At 44.6% G+C, this 12158-nt stretch overlaps 1 protein-coding gene across 6 annotated transcripts in view; it reads right to left on the bottom strand.

Annotated features, from left to right (window-relative positions):
- Window positions 1-12158, bottom strand: part of MAD1L1 (mitotic arrest deficient 1 like 1) — a 248881-nt gene that overhangs the window by 38331 nt on the left and 198392 nt on the right. For all 6 annotated transcript variants that reach the window (XM_037815403.1, XM_037815397.1, XM_037815398.1 and 3 more), the window contains one exon: window positions 331-421. In XM_037815403.1, coding sequence (XP_037671331.1) covers window positions 331-421 — 91 coding nt within the window. The remainder of the gene's footprint in view (window positions 1-330; window positions 422-12158) is intronic.

Here is a 12158-nt window from a genome sequence, read left to right as displayed (position 1 = left end):
CTAACCGTGGGGTCCTGCTCGGCGTCCCCACCCAGCGCTCGGCCACAGCGAGGGCAGGAGGAGCACGGGGCTGGGCAGCTGCCCAGGGATGGTGCAGGGCTCCTGTCCGAGGCTCCAGCCCTGCACCACCACGGCCCCAGGACACGTGTCCGCAGCCGGTGAGGCTGCGCCTGGGGAGAAGCTCCCCAGTTTATTCGAGCCTGAAGAGCCAGAAAGCGTGACGCTCTGTGGGTAGGAGCCGTGGGCACCCAGGTTGGCAGGAAACCAAGTGGGGTTGGGGACGGCCGACCGAGGGCAGAGGCCCGGGACGAGCCGGCTCCGTGCTCTCACCTGCAGGGTGAGCCTCTCGAGCTGCGCCGCGAGCGCCGTCTTCTCCTCCTCCAGGCGACTCCGCTCCCCCTCCAGCTCCTCGATCTTCAACCTCAAGGAGAGGACGAGCAGATGTCAGCCGCACCCTCACGACCAAGGACCCCCGCGGACCCCCGCAAAGCCAAAGGCGACCACGAAACACGTGACGGGCTAGGAAGCTGAGGGACGGCCACGGAGAAAAATTCTCAAAAAGCCACCAGCACGGGAGGGGCGGGCCCACGAGCGGGGCCACTCAGACGGAAAGGACCTTGCTGGGGGTGGGTGGGGGGCTAACTGACCGGGGCGACAGGAAGCACATAAAAAAAAAACAATCGGAGGCAGGACAAGGGGACCCAAGGGGACCCTGTACTCCAAACTCTTTCATCTCCAAAAACGACAAGAACACAGGGAAAGGTCTCCAGTGAGGGTGTGGGGGCCGCGGCGGGGGCCGCGGAGGAGGAGGGGAAGCTGCAGGGGCCTCACAGACCCCCCAGGCTGGGACAGGAACGGACAGGCTTTAGCACAGCACGAGAAACTTCTTATTTTTTTGTTACATATTTAAATTCAATTTTTTGAATTGGTAACATGTTTGGATGGCTTAGAAACCAAAGCGTTTGCCAAGGCCCCAGGGAAGTCCCCGTCGTGCCACAGCCCCCACGCCACACGCAACCACTGCTCCTGGATTCCCGACGGTGCGTGAGGCCCTTCCGTGGGGAAGCACACGCACGTGTGCTTGCTTGCTCTCTCCCTGTTCTTTTCAAGCGCAAGCTGACGGTAGGAGCCGTTTTCTAAATATGTACCTTGGAGATCCTTTTATATCCTTACATACAATTCTCATTCTGTCTGAGGCATAATTCCCTGTTGTGTGGATACACCTGATTTCATTTTCTACAGACTTATTGAGAGGTGTTTCATATTCCGTAACACGTACCCATTTAAAACGCAGCGTTCAGTTGGTTTTGGTGTATTCCCAGAACTGTGCAGCCATCACCACAGTCACTTTCAGAGCCCTCTCATCACCCCACCGTGGGACCCCTCCTCACGAGCATCGCCCCTCCCTCCCCACCGTGACTCCACCCCCTGGCTCCGGAACGCGCCGGTGCCAGGTGCTTCACACAGGAGAGCCTGGGGCCTCTCACTCAGCCCAGCGTCTCCCAGGCTCACCCACGTCGCAGCAGAGCCTCGTTCCTTCTCATGGCGGAACAACTCTCCGCTGGGCGCGGGGGCCTCACTTTGTGTGTCCGTCAAGACACTGATGCCATTTGGGTTGTTGCAACTTTCTGGATTTTGAATAACAATGCTATGGACATTTGTGTACCAAGTGCTGTGTGCACACGTTTTCATTTTCTTGGGTGTACACCTAGGAGTGGAATTGCTGGGTCACACAGTAATTCTATGAATAAAAACAAGGAAAAATATGTAAAACTGTCTTTTTTAAGACACAACAAATGGCACGGAAAGCAGTGGTGCCGGAGGCTGGAGAAACGCAAACGCGCCTACACGGCCCCTCCCGCTGCCGTGAGAGGGTCTCGCGGCCATGGCACGGGCAGGGCACTCGGGACGCTCAGGGGACTTCCTGGGTTAGACGGAACCAAGAGTCTGGAACAACCAAGGCAGACGGCACATGGGGAAGGTCCCCGAGGAGAGGGAAATGCGAGGAGAGGCCTTGGAGGGTGCGAGGGGCGCCTGGCGTGGTCGGCACAGTGGCGGCAGCTCACTTGGCGGGGAGACCGCCCGCGGGCGTGGAGGATCAGCTGAGAGGAAGGAGGAGCAGCCAGGCCTCACCCGGAGCGTGGGCACACCAGCTCCGGCCGCCAGGACAGGCCTGGGGGAGCACTCAGCAGGGTCCCGGCCCTCAGCCGAGCACTGCCCCAGGGCAAACGAACAAGTCATAAAAGCAAGACCACAGTGCCTGCCGTCCAGCTCAAGATTACCAGGCAGGAAAGCAGCAGGAAAATGTAACCAAAAATGAGGAAACCAAACAACCACAGAAACCTACCAAGAAGTGCTCAGATATTAAAGTCAGTAAATGAGGACACTGAAAGGGTTACTATGACATATTCCATATGTTCAGAAGTTAAGCACAGACAAGGGAAGATAAAAAAGACCATACCAAATTTCTAACGGTGGAAGCTATGATGTCTGAGAGGAAACACGCTGGATAGGATTACTGAGACTGGACTCTGCAGAAGGCAAGTTTGTGAACTTGAGAACAGTGGTAGGAACTATCCAAAATGGGATGCAGGGAGGGACATGAACTTTCAGAAAGGAAGAACATCACAGAGCTCAGGGGCCTCTCCGTGAGCATAACGGGTGTGCTGGGGTCCCTGAAGGAGAGGAGAGAGCTGGCAACGAGAAACACTGGAAGAAAGTTTCCAACTTTAATAGAAAGTAGAAAGCCCAGATCCAACAAGTCCAAGCACAAGAAACAAGAAAAAACGACCCCAAGGCACATGATAATCAAATTGCTCAAAATCAGTGATGACGACAATCTCAAAAGCAGCTAGAGAAAAAAAGGGCTGTTACATAAGAAGGAACAAGGCAGATTTCCCATCAAAAACAATGCTAGGGAGAAGAGAATGGCACAAACTCTTTAAAACTGTGAAACGACCACAAAATATAAACCTAGAATTCTATACCAGTGAAAGTATCTTTAAAAAATAGCAGAATAAAGTACAAACTAAAATACAAAAACCAAAAGAATTTTTTGCCAGTGGGCCTTCTCTATAAGAAACATAAACGCTGTCCTACAGACAGATGATGACACCAGCTGGAGGCAGAGAAGTGAAGGGCAGTGGACACAGTAGGAAGCGTAGGATTTTCAAACTATCTAAAACATTAAAAAATATCTAAGTTACTGAATATCCTTTAAATATATTTAGACAAACTAATAAAAATATATTGGGGGGTGTTTTCAAGTGATGTAAGTATAAATAAAACGTATGACAACAACAGCATGAAGACTGGAGGGGAAAATGAAGGTGTACAGTTGTAAGGTTTTTATATTGTATTTGTAAAGGTACATTATCACTGGAAGGTAGACCATGATAAGCTAAAAATGTATACTATAAAACCTAAAGCAATTGCTAAAATAACAAGAGTTGTAGATTACAAGCCAAAAAACAGAAGTAAAATGGAATAATAAACATGACTCAATTAATTCAAAAGAAGGCAGAAAAATAGCATAAAGGTAACAAAGAAGAGATGAGACAAGTAGGAAAAAACAGTAAGATGACAAGGTCAAACCTAAACATATCAACAATTACATTAAATGTAAATGGTCCAAACAGCCCAATTAAAGGTGGATGGACTATCAAATTGCATTAAAAAGCAACACCATTATTATTATTATGTTACCTATAAAAAATGCACTTTAAATATGAAGAAACAAAAGATATGTTAACACTGAGAAAACTAACAAAAGAAAGCTAGAGAGGTTGTTAATATCAAACAATGTAAATTTCAGAGCAAAGACTATAACCAGGGATAAGGAAGGTAATTTCATAATGATAGAGGTCAATTAATCAAGAAAACATAAAAATGATAAACATTTATGCACTAAACAAATGTAACTGAAAAAGAGAAATAGGCTGGTTGGAGATTTCAATATCACTCCCCTAACAACTGATGGAACAAATAGAAAAAAACAAGGAAGGATAAAGGAGATTTGAACAACACCATCAACCAAATTGTTCTAATTGACATTTATAGAATGTTCCAGCTACAAAAACAGAATAAACATCCTTTTCAAGTGTACATAAAATATTTACCAAGATAGAGCGTATGCTGGGCCGTGAAGAGAGTCTTAATATATACAAAAGGATTCTAGTAATGCAAAACATGTTCTGAAGCCATAAAGGAATTAAATTAGAAATCAGTAAGAGGAAGATGGATGGAAAGCATCTTTTCTGATAGCATCCAAACCCATGAAAAATCCAGGGGTGAGTCTGAAAAGGATGTGACAGACATGTGGACCGACAGCTACAGACAGGGCCGAGTGCGACCCCAAAAACCTAAGGAAATGAGGGGACACCTGTGCCCACAGATGGGGGATTGGGGTTTAAAACCAGTTTTAAAAATTTCTAAAAGAAAATAGGAGAAAATCTTTGAGAGTTTGGGATATGCAAAGATTTCTTAGCTATGGCATCACGAACATGATATATAAATAAAAAACAATAAGTTGGGCTTCATCATAAGTAAAACTTCTCAAAAGACACTATTAAGAGAATGGAAAGACATGCCACAAACTGGTTGAAAATATTTGCAAAGCAAATATCTGAAAAGGGACTTGCATCCTGAATACAGAGAGCTCTCCAAACTCAACAATAAAAAAAAAAAATAAAAAAAAAATGAGCAAAAGAATTAAACAAACACTTTACCAAAGAAGATACATGGATAACAGATAAGCACAAGAACAGATGTTCAACAGCAATATCCATTAGGAACCACCATTTGAAGACCAGTGGACAGGGGAGGACATTTCAAGGCCCAGGTCAGTGAGGGACAGAGAGACGAGAAAACATGGACAGAGACTGTGTCTCTAGCCCTGGGTCTGAAAGCCCTTCCCCACCCTTGAGGGAAGCAGCAGCCGGCGCCGTTCCCTTGCCTTGAAGACAGCTCAGTGCTGGCTCGGCTGAGGGGATTCTTTGCCACAGGTGGAGCCCCACATAGGGTCAGATTTTGGCAGGTGAAGTGGAGGCACAGGAATCCTGCAGTTTCAGCTTCGTGGAAAGCCTGTGCTCAGAGGCAAAGCAGCTCTGAGGACAATTAGGTTACCCAACACCACCATCTGCTGGACAGTCCGGAAAGCGCAAGGGAAGTAAAATACTTTTTAAAAGATGCGTCAGACCCTTGGGAGCACAGGAGCTGGTCTACATGCCCCGGATGGAAACCTGGCCCTGTTTTGGCTGAGAAATAGGAAAGACCCAACTGTTAAAGCAGGGTTCTAAAACCAACCCAGGTCTTGCTGGCCGGCGGAAGACAGAGCACCACTGGAAGCCAGCAGATGTATATTACCACACACGGCGAACTTGCTGGGGTGCCCAGTGCCTGCCTCCCATCCCGTGGCAGGCCACGGCGGGTGCCTGATTTTGGGCAGAAGGCTGGGGGGAAGAGCCAATCTGACAACTGGCTAGTGAAATAAGCAAAAGAAAAGATAGTGATCAAAGTCAACGAACAAGAAAACCTTTAAGCAAAAGAGAGAAAACAACTCCAGAATAAACTAATCAAGATTAGTTTTTGCCTAGACAGCAAAAAATCTCAAGCCATACCAGGAAACACAAAGATACGGCTCAGTCAAAGGAACAAACTAACACCTCATCTGAGATTCAGGAGTTAAAACAACTAATTAAAGTTGTTCAAACAAATATTTTAAATCAACGAGTGGAAAGAAAATGTGGCAAAACAGATGAAGGATACAAAGATGACACTGGATAACCATGAGGAAGAATCCATAAACTTGAAAAAAAAATGGCAGACTTTATGGGATAGGGCACAATAGAAGAGATGAAAAACACAATAGAGACATACAACAGCTGACGGAGAGGCAGAAGAAAGGATCAGTGAACTAGAGATCAGGACATTTGAAAGCCTACACACAAAGGAACAGATAGGGAAAAGAATGGAAAAATATGAGCAGGGTCTCAGGGAACTGAATGACAACACGAAGTGCATGAATGTACATGTTACAGGTGTCCCAGAAGGCGAAGAGAAGGGAAAAGGGGCAGAAAGAATAATACAGGAAATAATCAATGAAAATTTCCCAACTCTTATGAAAGACATAAAATCACAGGTCCAAGAAGCACAGTGTACCCCAAACAGAATTGATCCAAATAGACCTACCTCAAGACACTTACTAATCAGATTCTCAAATGTCAAAGAAAGAGAGAATTCTGAAAGCAAGAGAAAAGTGATCCAGCACATACAAGGGAAGCTTGTTGACGAAGTGTGGATCTCTCAGCAGAAACCATGGAGGCAAGCAGGCAGTGGTATGATATCTTCAAGATACTGAAAGAAAAATTGCCAACTAAAACTCCTATATCTGGCAAAATCGTCTTTCAAAAATGAGGGAGATTTTGAAATATTTATAGACAGACACTGAGAGAGTTTGTGAACTGGAGACCTCCTCTACAAGAAATACTAGAGAGTGTTACAGACAGATAGGAAAAAGACAGGGCAGAGAGGTTTGGAGAAGAGTGTAGAAACAAAGACAACAGGTGATAGAAAGGAGGGTGAAGTTGGGCATTTGATGCTGAAGGAGCACAGAATGTTCAACAGGTTGATTGCATAGATCCAGAAATTGATAGCACAATAGTGGGTGATAGTAGCACAATATCGTAAGTACACTGAACAAAGATGACTGTGAGTACGGTTGAAAGAGGAAGGGTAGGGGCATGTAGGACAGCAGAAGGAAAGATAGAAGATAAAGACTGGGACTGTATAACTTAGTAAAGCCTAGAGTGGTCAATGATTATGATTAAATGTACAAATGTAAGAAAGTTTTTTACATGAGGGAGAACAAATGAATGCCAACTTTTCAAGGTGTTGAAAATAGGATGGTATTTGGGAAAAAATACAATCAATGCAAACTAAAGTCTATAGTTAACAGTAGTATAGTAATATGCTTCTACTAATTGTAACAAAAGCAATATACCAGCTAAATGTCTATAAGAGGGGGATATAAGGGTGGGGTATTGGATTCTTAGCATTGTTGTTGTTGTCTGGCCTTATTATTGTATTTTATTTGTATTGTTTTTGTTAGTCATCATTTCTTTTTCTTTTTTCTCCTCTTCTTTCTTTGCAGAAGAAATGGAAGTGTCTTCATGCAGATTATGGCAGTGAATGCAAAACTATGTGATTATACTGGGAATGGTGTTTTAAAACTTTAACTTCTGTGTGAGACCAAAGGAAGAGATGTTTATTTGGTGCAAAATCTATATTTTCTGTAGCACACTATATAATTAAACTTGTATGGTCTGTTTATTACAACACTTTAATTACATGGAACTCTGAATAGGGAATGAGATCTGGTTGGTTTGTACAGGTTAGTGTGAAGCCCTGATACATCCTAGAGTAATTTTGGATTAAAAATGTATTTGCAGCGTCCCCTTGAGAGACTGGGGGAAAATGTGGAAATATTAAACTTCCTGACCTGGATTATTACTGATAGTCTCACAAACACTGAGGACTAACAATTTAGAAGGCTGAGCCCTTGAATTTGGGACTTGCCCTTATGAAGCTTGTTACCGCAAAGGAGAGGCTAAGCCTACTTATAATTGTGCCTAAGAGGCACCCCCCCCCCCGAGAACCTCTTTTGTTGCTCAGATGTGGCCTCTGTCTAAGCCCACTCTGCAGGTAAACTCACTGCCCTCCCCTCTACATGGGACATGACTTCCAGGGGTGTAAATCTCCCTGGCCAGGAGGGGCATGACTCCCAGGGATGAGCCTAGATCTGGCATCATGGGTTTGAGAAAGCCTTCTTGACCAAAAAGGGGAAGAGAAGTGAAACAGAACAAAGTTTTAGTGGCTGAGAGATAGCAAATGGAGTTGAGAGGTTATTCTGGAGGTTATTCTTATGCACTATATAGATATTCACTTTAAGTTTTTAGTGTATTGGAATAGCTAGAAGGAAATACCTGAAATAGTCAAACTGCAACCCAGTAGCCTTGACTCTTGAAGACAACTGTGTAACAATGTAGCTTACATGTTGTGACCGTGTGATTGTGAAAACCTTGTGGCTCACACTCCCTTTATCCAGTGTATGGACAGATGAGTAGAAAAAATGGGGACAAAAAGCAAATGAATAATAGGGAGGGATGGGGGATGGGATGGTTTGGGTGTTCTTTTTTACTTTAATTTTTATTCTTATTCTTTTTTTTGTGGTAATGAAAATGTTCAAAAATTGATTGTGGTGACAATGCACAACTATACGACGGTACTGTGAACAACTGATTGGATACTTTGGATGACTGTATGATACGTGAACATATCTCAATAAAATTGAATTTAAAAATATCCATTAGGGAAATGCAAACTAAAAGCACAATGAGACACTACTGCGCACCTATGAGAATGATTAAAGTTAAGGAGACGGGCCGTGCTGAACGTTAGCGAGGAGAAACTGGAACTCTCAAGCACGGTAGTGGGAACATAAAATGGAACAACTACTCTGGAAAAACAGTTTGACAGTTTCTTAAAAAATTAAACATACAACTACCAGCCGTTCCACTCACAGGTATTTACCCGAGAGAAAAGAAAACACAAGGAATTTAATTTGCAATGTACAGCACCTTTCTCTGTCATAGGCACAAACTGGGGGAAACAGCTAAATGTCTACCAAGAAGTGAAAACTAAAGAGAAGGGAAAAAAATTTGAAAGCCACCAGAGAAAACAGATGCATCCGCAGGGACCGAGCGATCCCGAGGTGGGGAGGTGCGGGGTGGCGTGGCCCGGCGGCCCGGCGACGGCGCGCAGCGTTCATGGGTGCCTGCCACCGCGTGCTCTCCGGGGTGAAGTCTGCTCGGGCCCGTCGCCCACTCTGCGTGTTTACTGTTTACTGCCAAGAGTTTTTAAACGTTCTAGAGACAAGGCCTTGTCGGATACGTAGCTTGCAAATATTTTCTTTTAGTCTATAGCTTGTCTTTTCACCCTCTTTATGGGCTCTTTGGAAGAGCAAAAGTTTTTAACCTGACGAGGTCTAACTTATCAAGCTTTCTTTCTATGGAAAGTGCCTTGTCAAGTCTAGAAACTCTTTGCCTTCCCCAGATGCCAAAGGGTTTTATCCTCTGCTTTTTCCCTAAAAGTTTTAGAGTTACACAGTTTACATTTAAGCCCGCGATCCACGTTTAGCTAACTTTGGGGTGAGAGGTGGGTTTTTTGCCCACGGACACCCCATTGCTCCCACACCATCTGAGGACGGACCGTCCCTCCCCACCGACCTGCTGACACAACGCTCTAAAGGCAAGTGGCACGATCTGTGCGTGTCTGTACATTCTCTCTGTTCCACTCATCTCGGGGTCCGCCCCTGCGGTGGTCGGAAGCTGTAGCACCGCAGGAAAACACGTTCTCAGATGTAACCCACTCCTGGGGGTGGGCCTTCGATGAGTCACTTCAGCTGAGCTGTGGCTCGGGGAGTCAGGATGGTCGTCACCCTCACTGGAGACCTTTGTAAGAGAATGCAACTCAGACAAGGAGAAGGAAAAACCACAAACACAGAAGCTGGAATCAAGGAAACCCGGAAGAGGAGGGAGAGGCCCACAGACGCCGCACGTGCCCTGCCACGTGGCGAGGAACCGAGGATGCTGGCAGCCGGTCTTCAGGAAGAAACGTCGCCGTGGTTTGGGCATCTTCCTGGCCTCAAGTCCGGGAGCTAACAAATCCCGTCGTTCCACCCGAGCCACGTCGTGATGTGTGCCGTGAGCAGCCCCTTTGCCGACACCACCGTCCCGATTCCCGCGGCCTCACAGTCTTAAAATCTGCTAGTGACTCCTCCAATTTCATTCTTCTTTTTAAAAAATGTTTCAGCTATGCTATGTCCTTTGACTTCCCGTATAAACTTTAGAACAAGCTGTGTCTGCAGAACCCGGCAGAAGGGTTGGACAGCATCGAGCCGAGTGTACAGGTCAACCTGGGGACACTGACCCCTCGCTCGGCTGCGTCCCCCCACCCGTGAGCAGGGCAGGACACTCCGCTGTTCAGGTCTCCCGTTTCTTCTTTCATCAGCAATCTGCAATTTTCAGGACACAGATCATGTACATGTTTTGTCAGATTTATATCTAGGTATTTCATTTATTTGGAGACAAACAGAAATGGTACCATGTTATTAAATTGAGTTTCCGTGTTTGTCGGTAGAATACAGACAGGCAATTTGCTTGAATGTTCGTCTCGTATCCTGTGATCCTGCTGAATTCGTTTATTTAGTGCGAGGAGTTTTCGTGGGTGTGTTTGTGTGTGTGTGTGTGTGCATTTCTTGGTATTTCCCACATATACAATCATGTTATCCGCTGGTAGAGACGGTTTTAGTCTTTCTTTTCAATTGCGGGCTTTTTGTTTATTTTTTCTTGCCCTATTGCCTGGCTAGAACTTTCAACACCACATTGAAAGGAGTGGGGAGGTAAGATCTTGCCTTCTTCCTGATCTTAGCAAGAAAGCATTTGGTTCTTCTCCTTTAAGGATGGCGTTAATTACAGATTTTTGGAAGATGCTCTTTATGAAGTTCTTTACTTCTAGTTTGCTCAGAGTTTTTATCATAAATGGATGATGGATCTTGCCAAATGCTTTTTTGAATCTGCATCTGGTCAATTGGTATGATCATATATTTATTTTAATATGTTGACATGGGGGGGTTACATTAATGGATTTTCAAATACTGAACCAGCCTTGAATAAGTGGGATAAATCCCACTTGATCAGTGTATATAATTCTTTCCATATATTGCTGGATTTAATTTTGTTGAGGATTTTTGCATCTAAGTTTAAAAAAGATATAGGTCTATACTTTTCTTTCTTTCTTTCTTTTTTATTTGTGGGGGGGGTACTATTGTGCCAGTTTGGATATATTATGCCTCCCACAAAAGACATGTTCTTTTAATCCAGTCTTGTGGGATATTTGGATTAGGTTGTTTCCATGGAGATGTGGCTCACCCAACTGTGCAACTGTGGGTGAAACCCTTGGAGTAAATTATTTCCATGGAGGTGTGGACCCCACCCATTCAGGGTGGGTATTGATTGGTTTAGTGGAGTCCTTTAAAGAGAGCCACACAGAGCAGAGAGAGAAAACGCCCTGGGATATGCTAAACCAGGACCCAAGAAACTGAGAGAGCCAACAACACTCTGACGCTTAGAGAGGCTTGGAGATGAAGCAGAGGATGTTTGGAGATGCTAAGTTAAGAGATGAGGCCCAGAGTTTGCCCCAGAGAAGTTAAGAGAGGACCCCAGATGCTGAGAGAGTAACGTAATCCAGGAGCAAAGGACCAGCAGACGCCAGCCACGTGCCTTCCCAGCTGACAGGTGTTCCGGATACCATCGGCCTTTCTTCAGTGAAGGTGTCCTCTTGTTGATGTTTTAGTTTGGACACTTTCATGGCCTTAGGACTGTAAATTTGTAACCAAATAAACCCCCTTTATAAAAGCCCATCCATTTCTGGTATTTTGCATAAAGGCAGTGTTAGCAAACCAGCACAACTTATGTTTGTCTGGTTTTGGTATCAGTGTAATAATGCCCCAGAAAATGAGTTGGGAAGTGAAGTGCTCTCCTCTTCCTCTTCTATTTTCCGGAAGAGAATGTGTAAAACTGACGTTAGTTATTCTTTAAATGTTTGGTAGAATTCTCCAGGGAAAACATTTGGGCCTGGAGATAACTCTTCTGGAAGCACTTTAATTACAAATTCGTTTTTCAATGTTTATACGATGATCTAGATCACCTACTTCATCTTGGTTGCGTTTCGGCAGTTTGTGGTTGAAGGAATCGGTCCATTGCTTTTAAGTTATTGGACTTACAAGTATAAAGTAATTCCTAGCATTCCCATAATATCCTTTTAATAGCTGCAGGATCTGTAGATACCCTGTTTCATTCCTGATGTTGATGGCTTGAGTCTTTTGTCTTTTTAAATTTTGCAGTTTTGCTAGAGGTTTAGTAATTTTTTTCAAAGAACCAGCTTTTTGTTTCGATAATTTTCTCTATTGTTTTTCTCTTTTCAATTTCACTGATTTCTGTTCTTATTATTCCTTGCTTCTGCTTATTTTGGGTTTATTTTGCTCTCCTTTATCCAGGTTCTTGAGGTTGGAACGTAAATGACTGATTTGGGACATTTCT

Source organism: Choloepus didactylus, chromosome 21 (genome assembly GCF_015220235.1).
Source record: "Choloepus didactylus isolate mChoDid1 chromosome 21, mChoDid1.pri, whole genome shotgun sequence".
Taxonomy (NCBI): Eukaryota; Metazoa; Chordata; class Mammalia; order Pilosa; family Megalonychidae; genus Choloepus; species Choloepus didactylus.
This window is presented reverse-complemented; position numbering and strand designations above follow the sequence as displayed.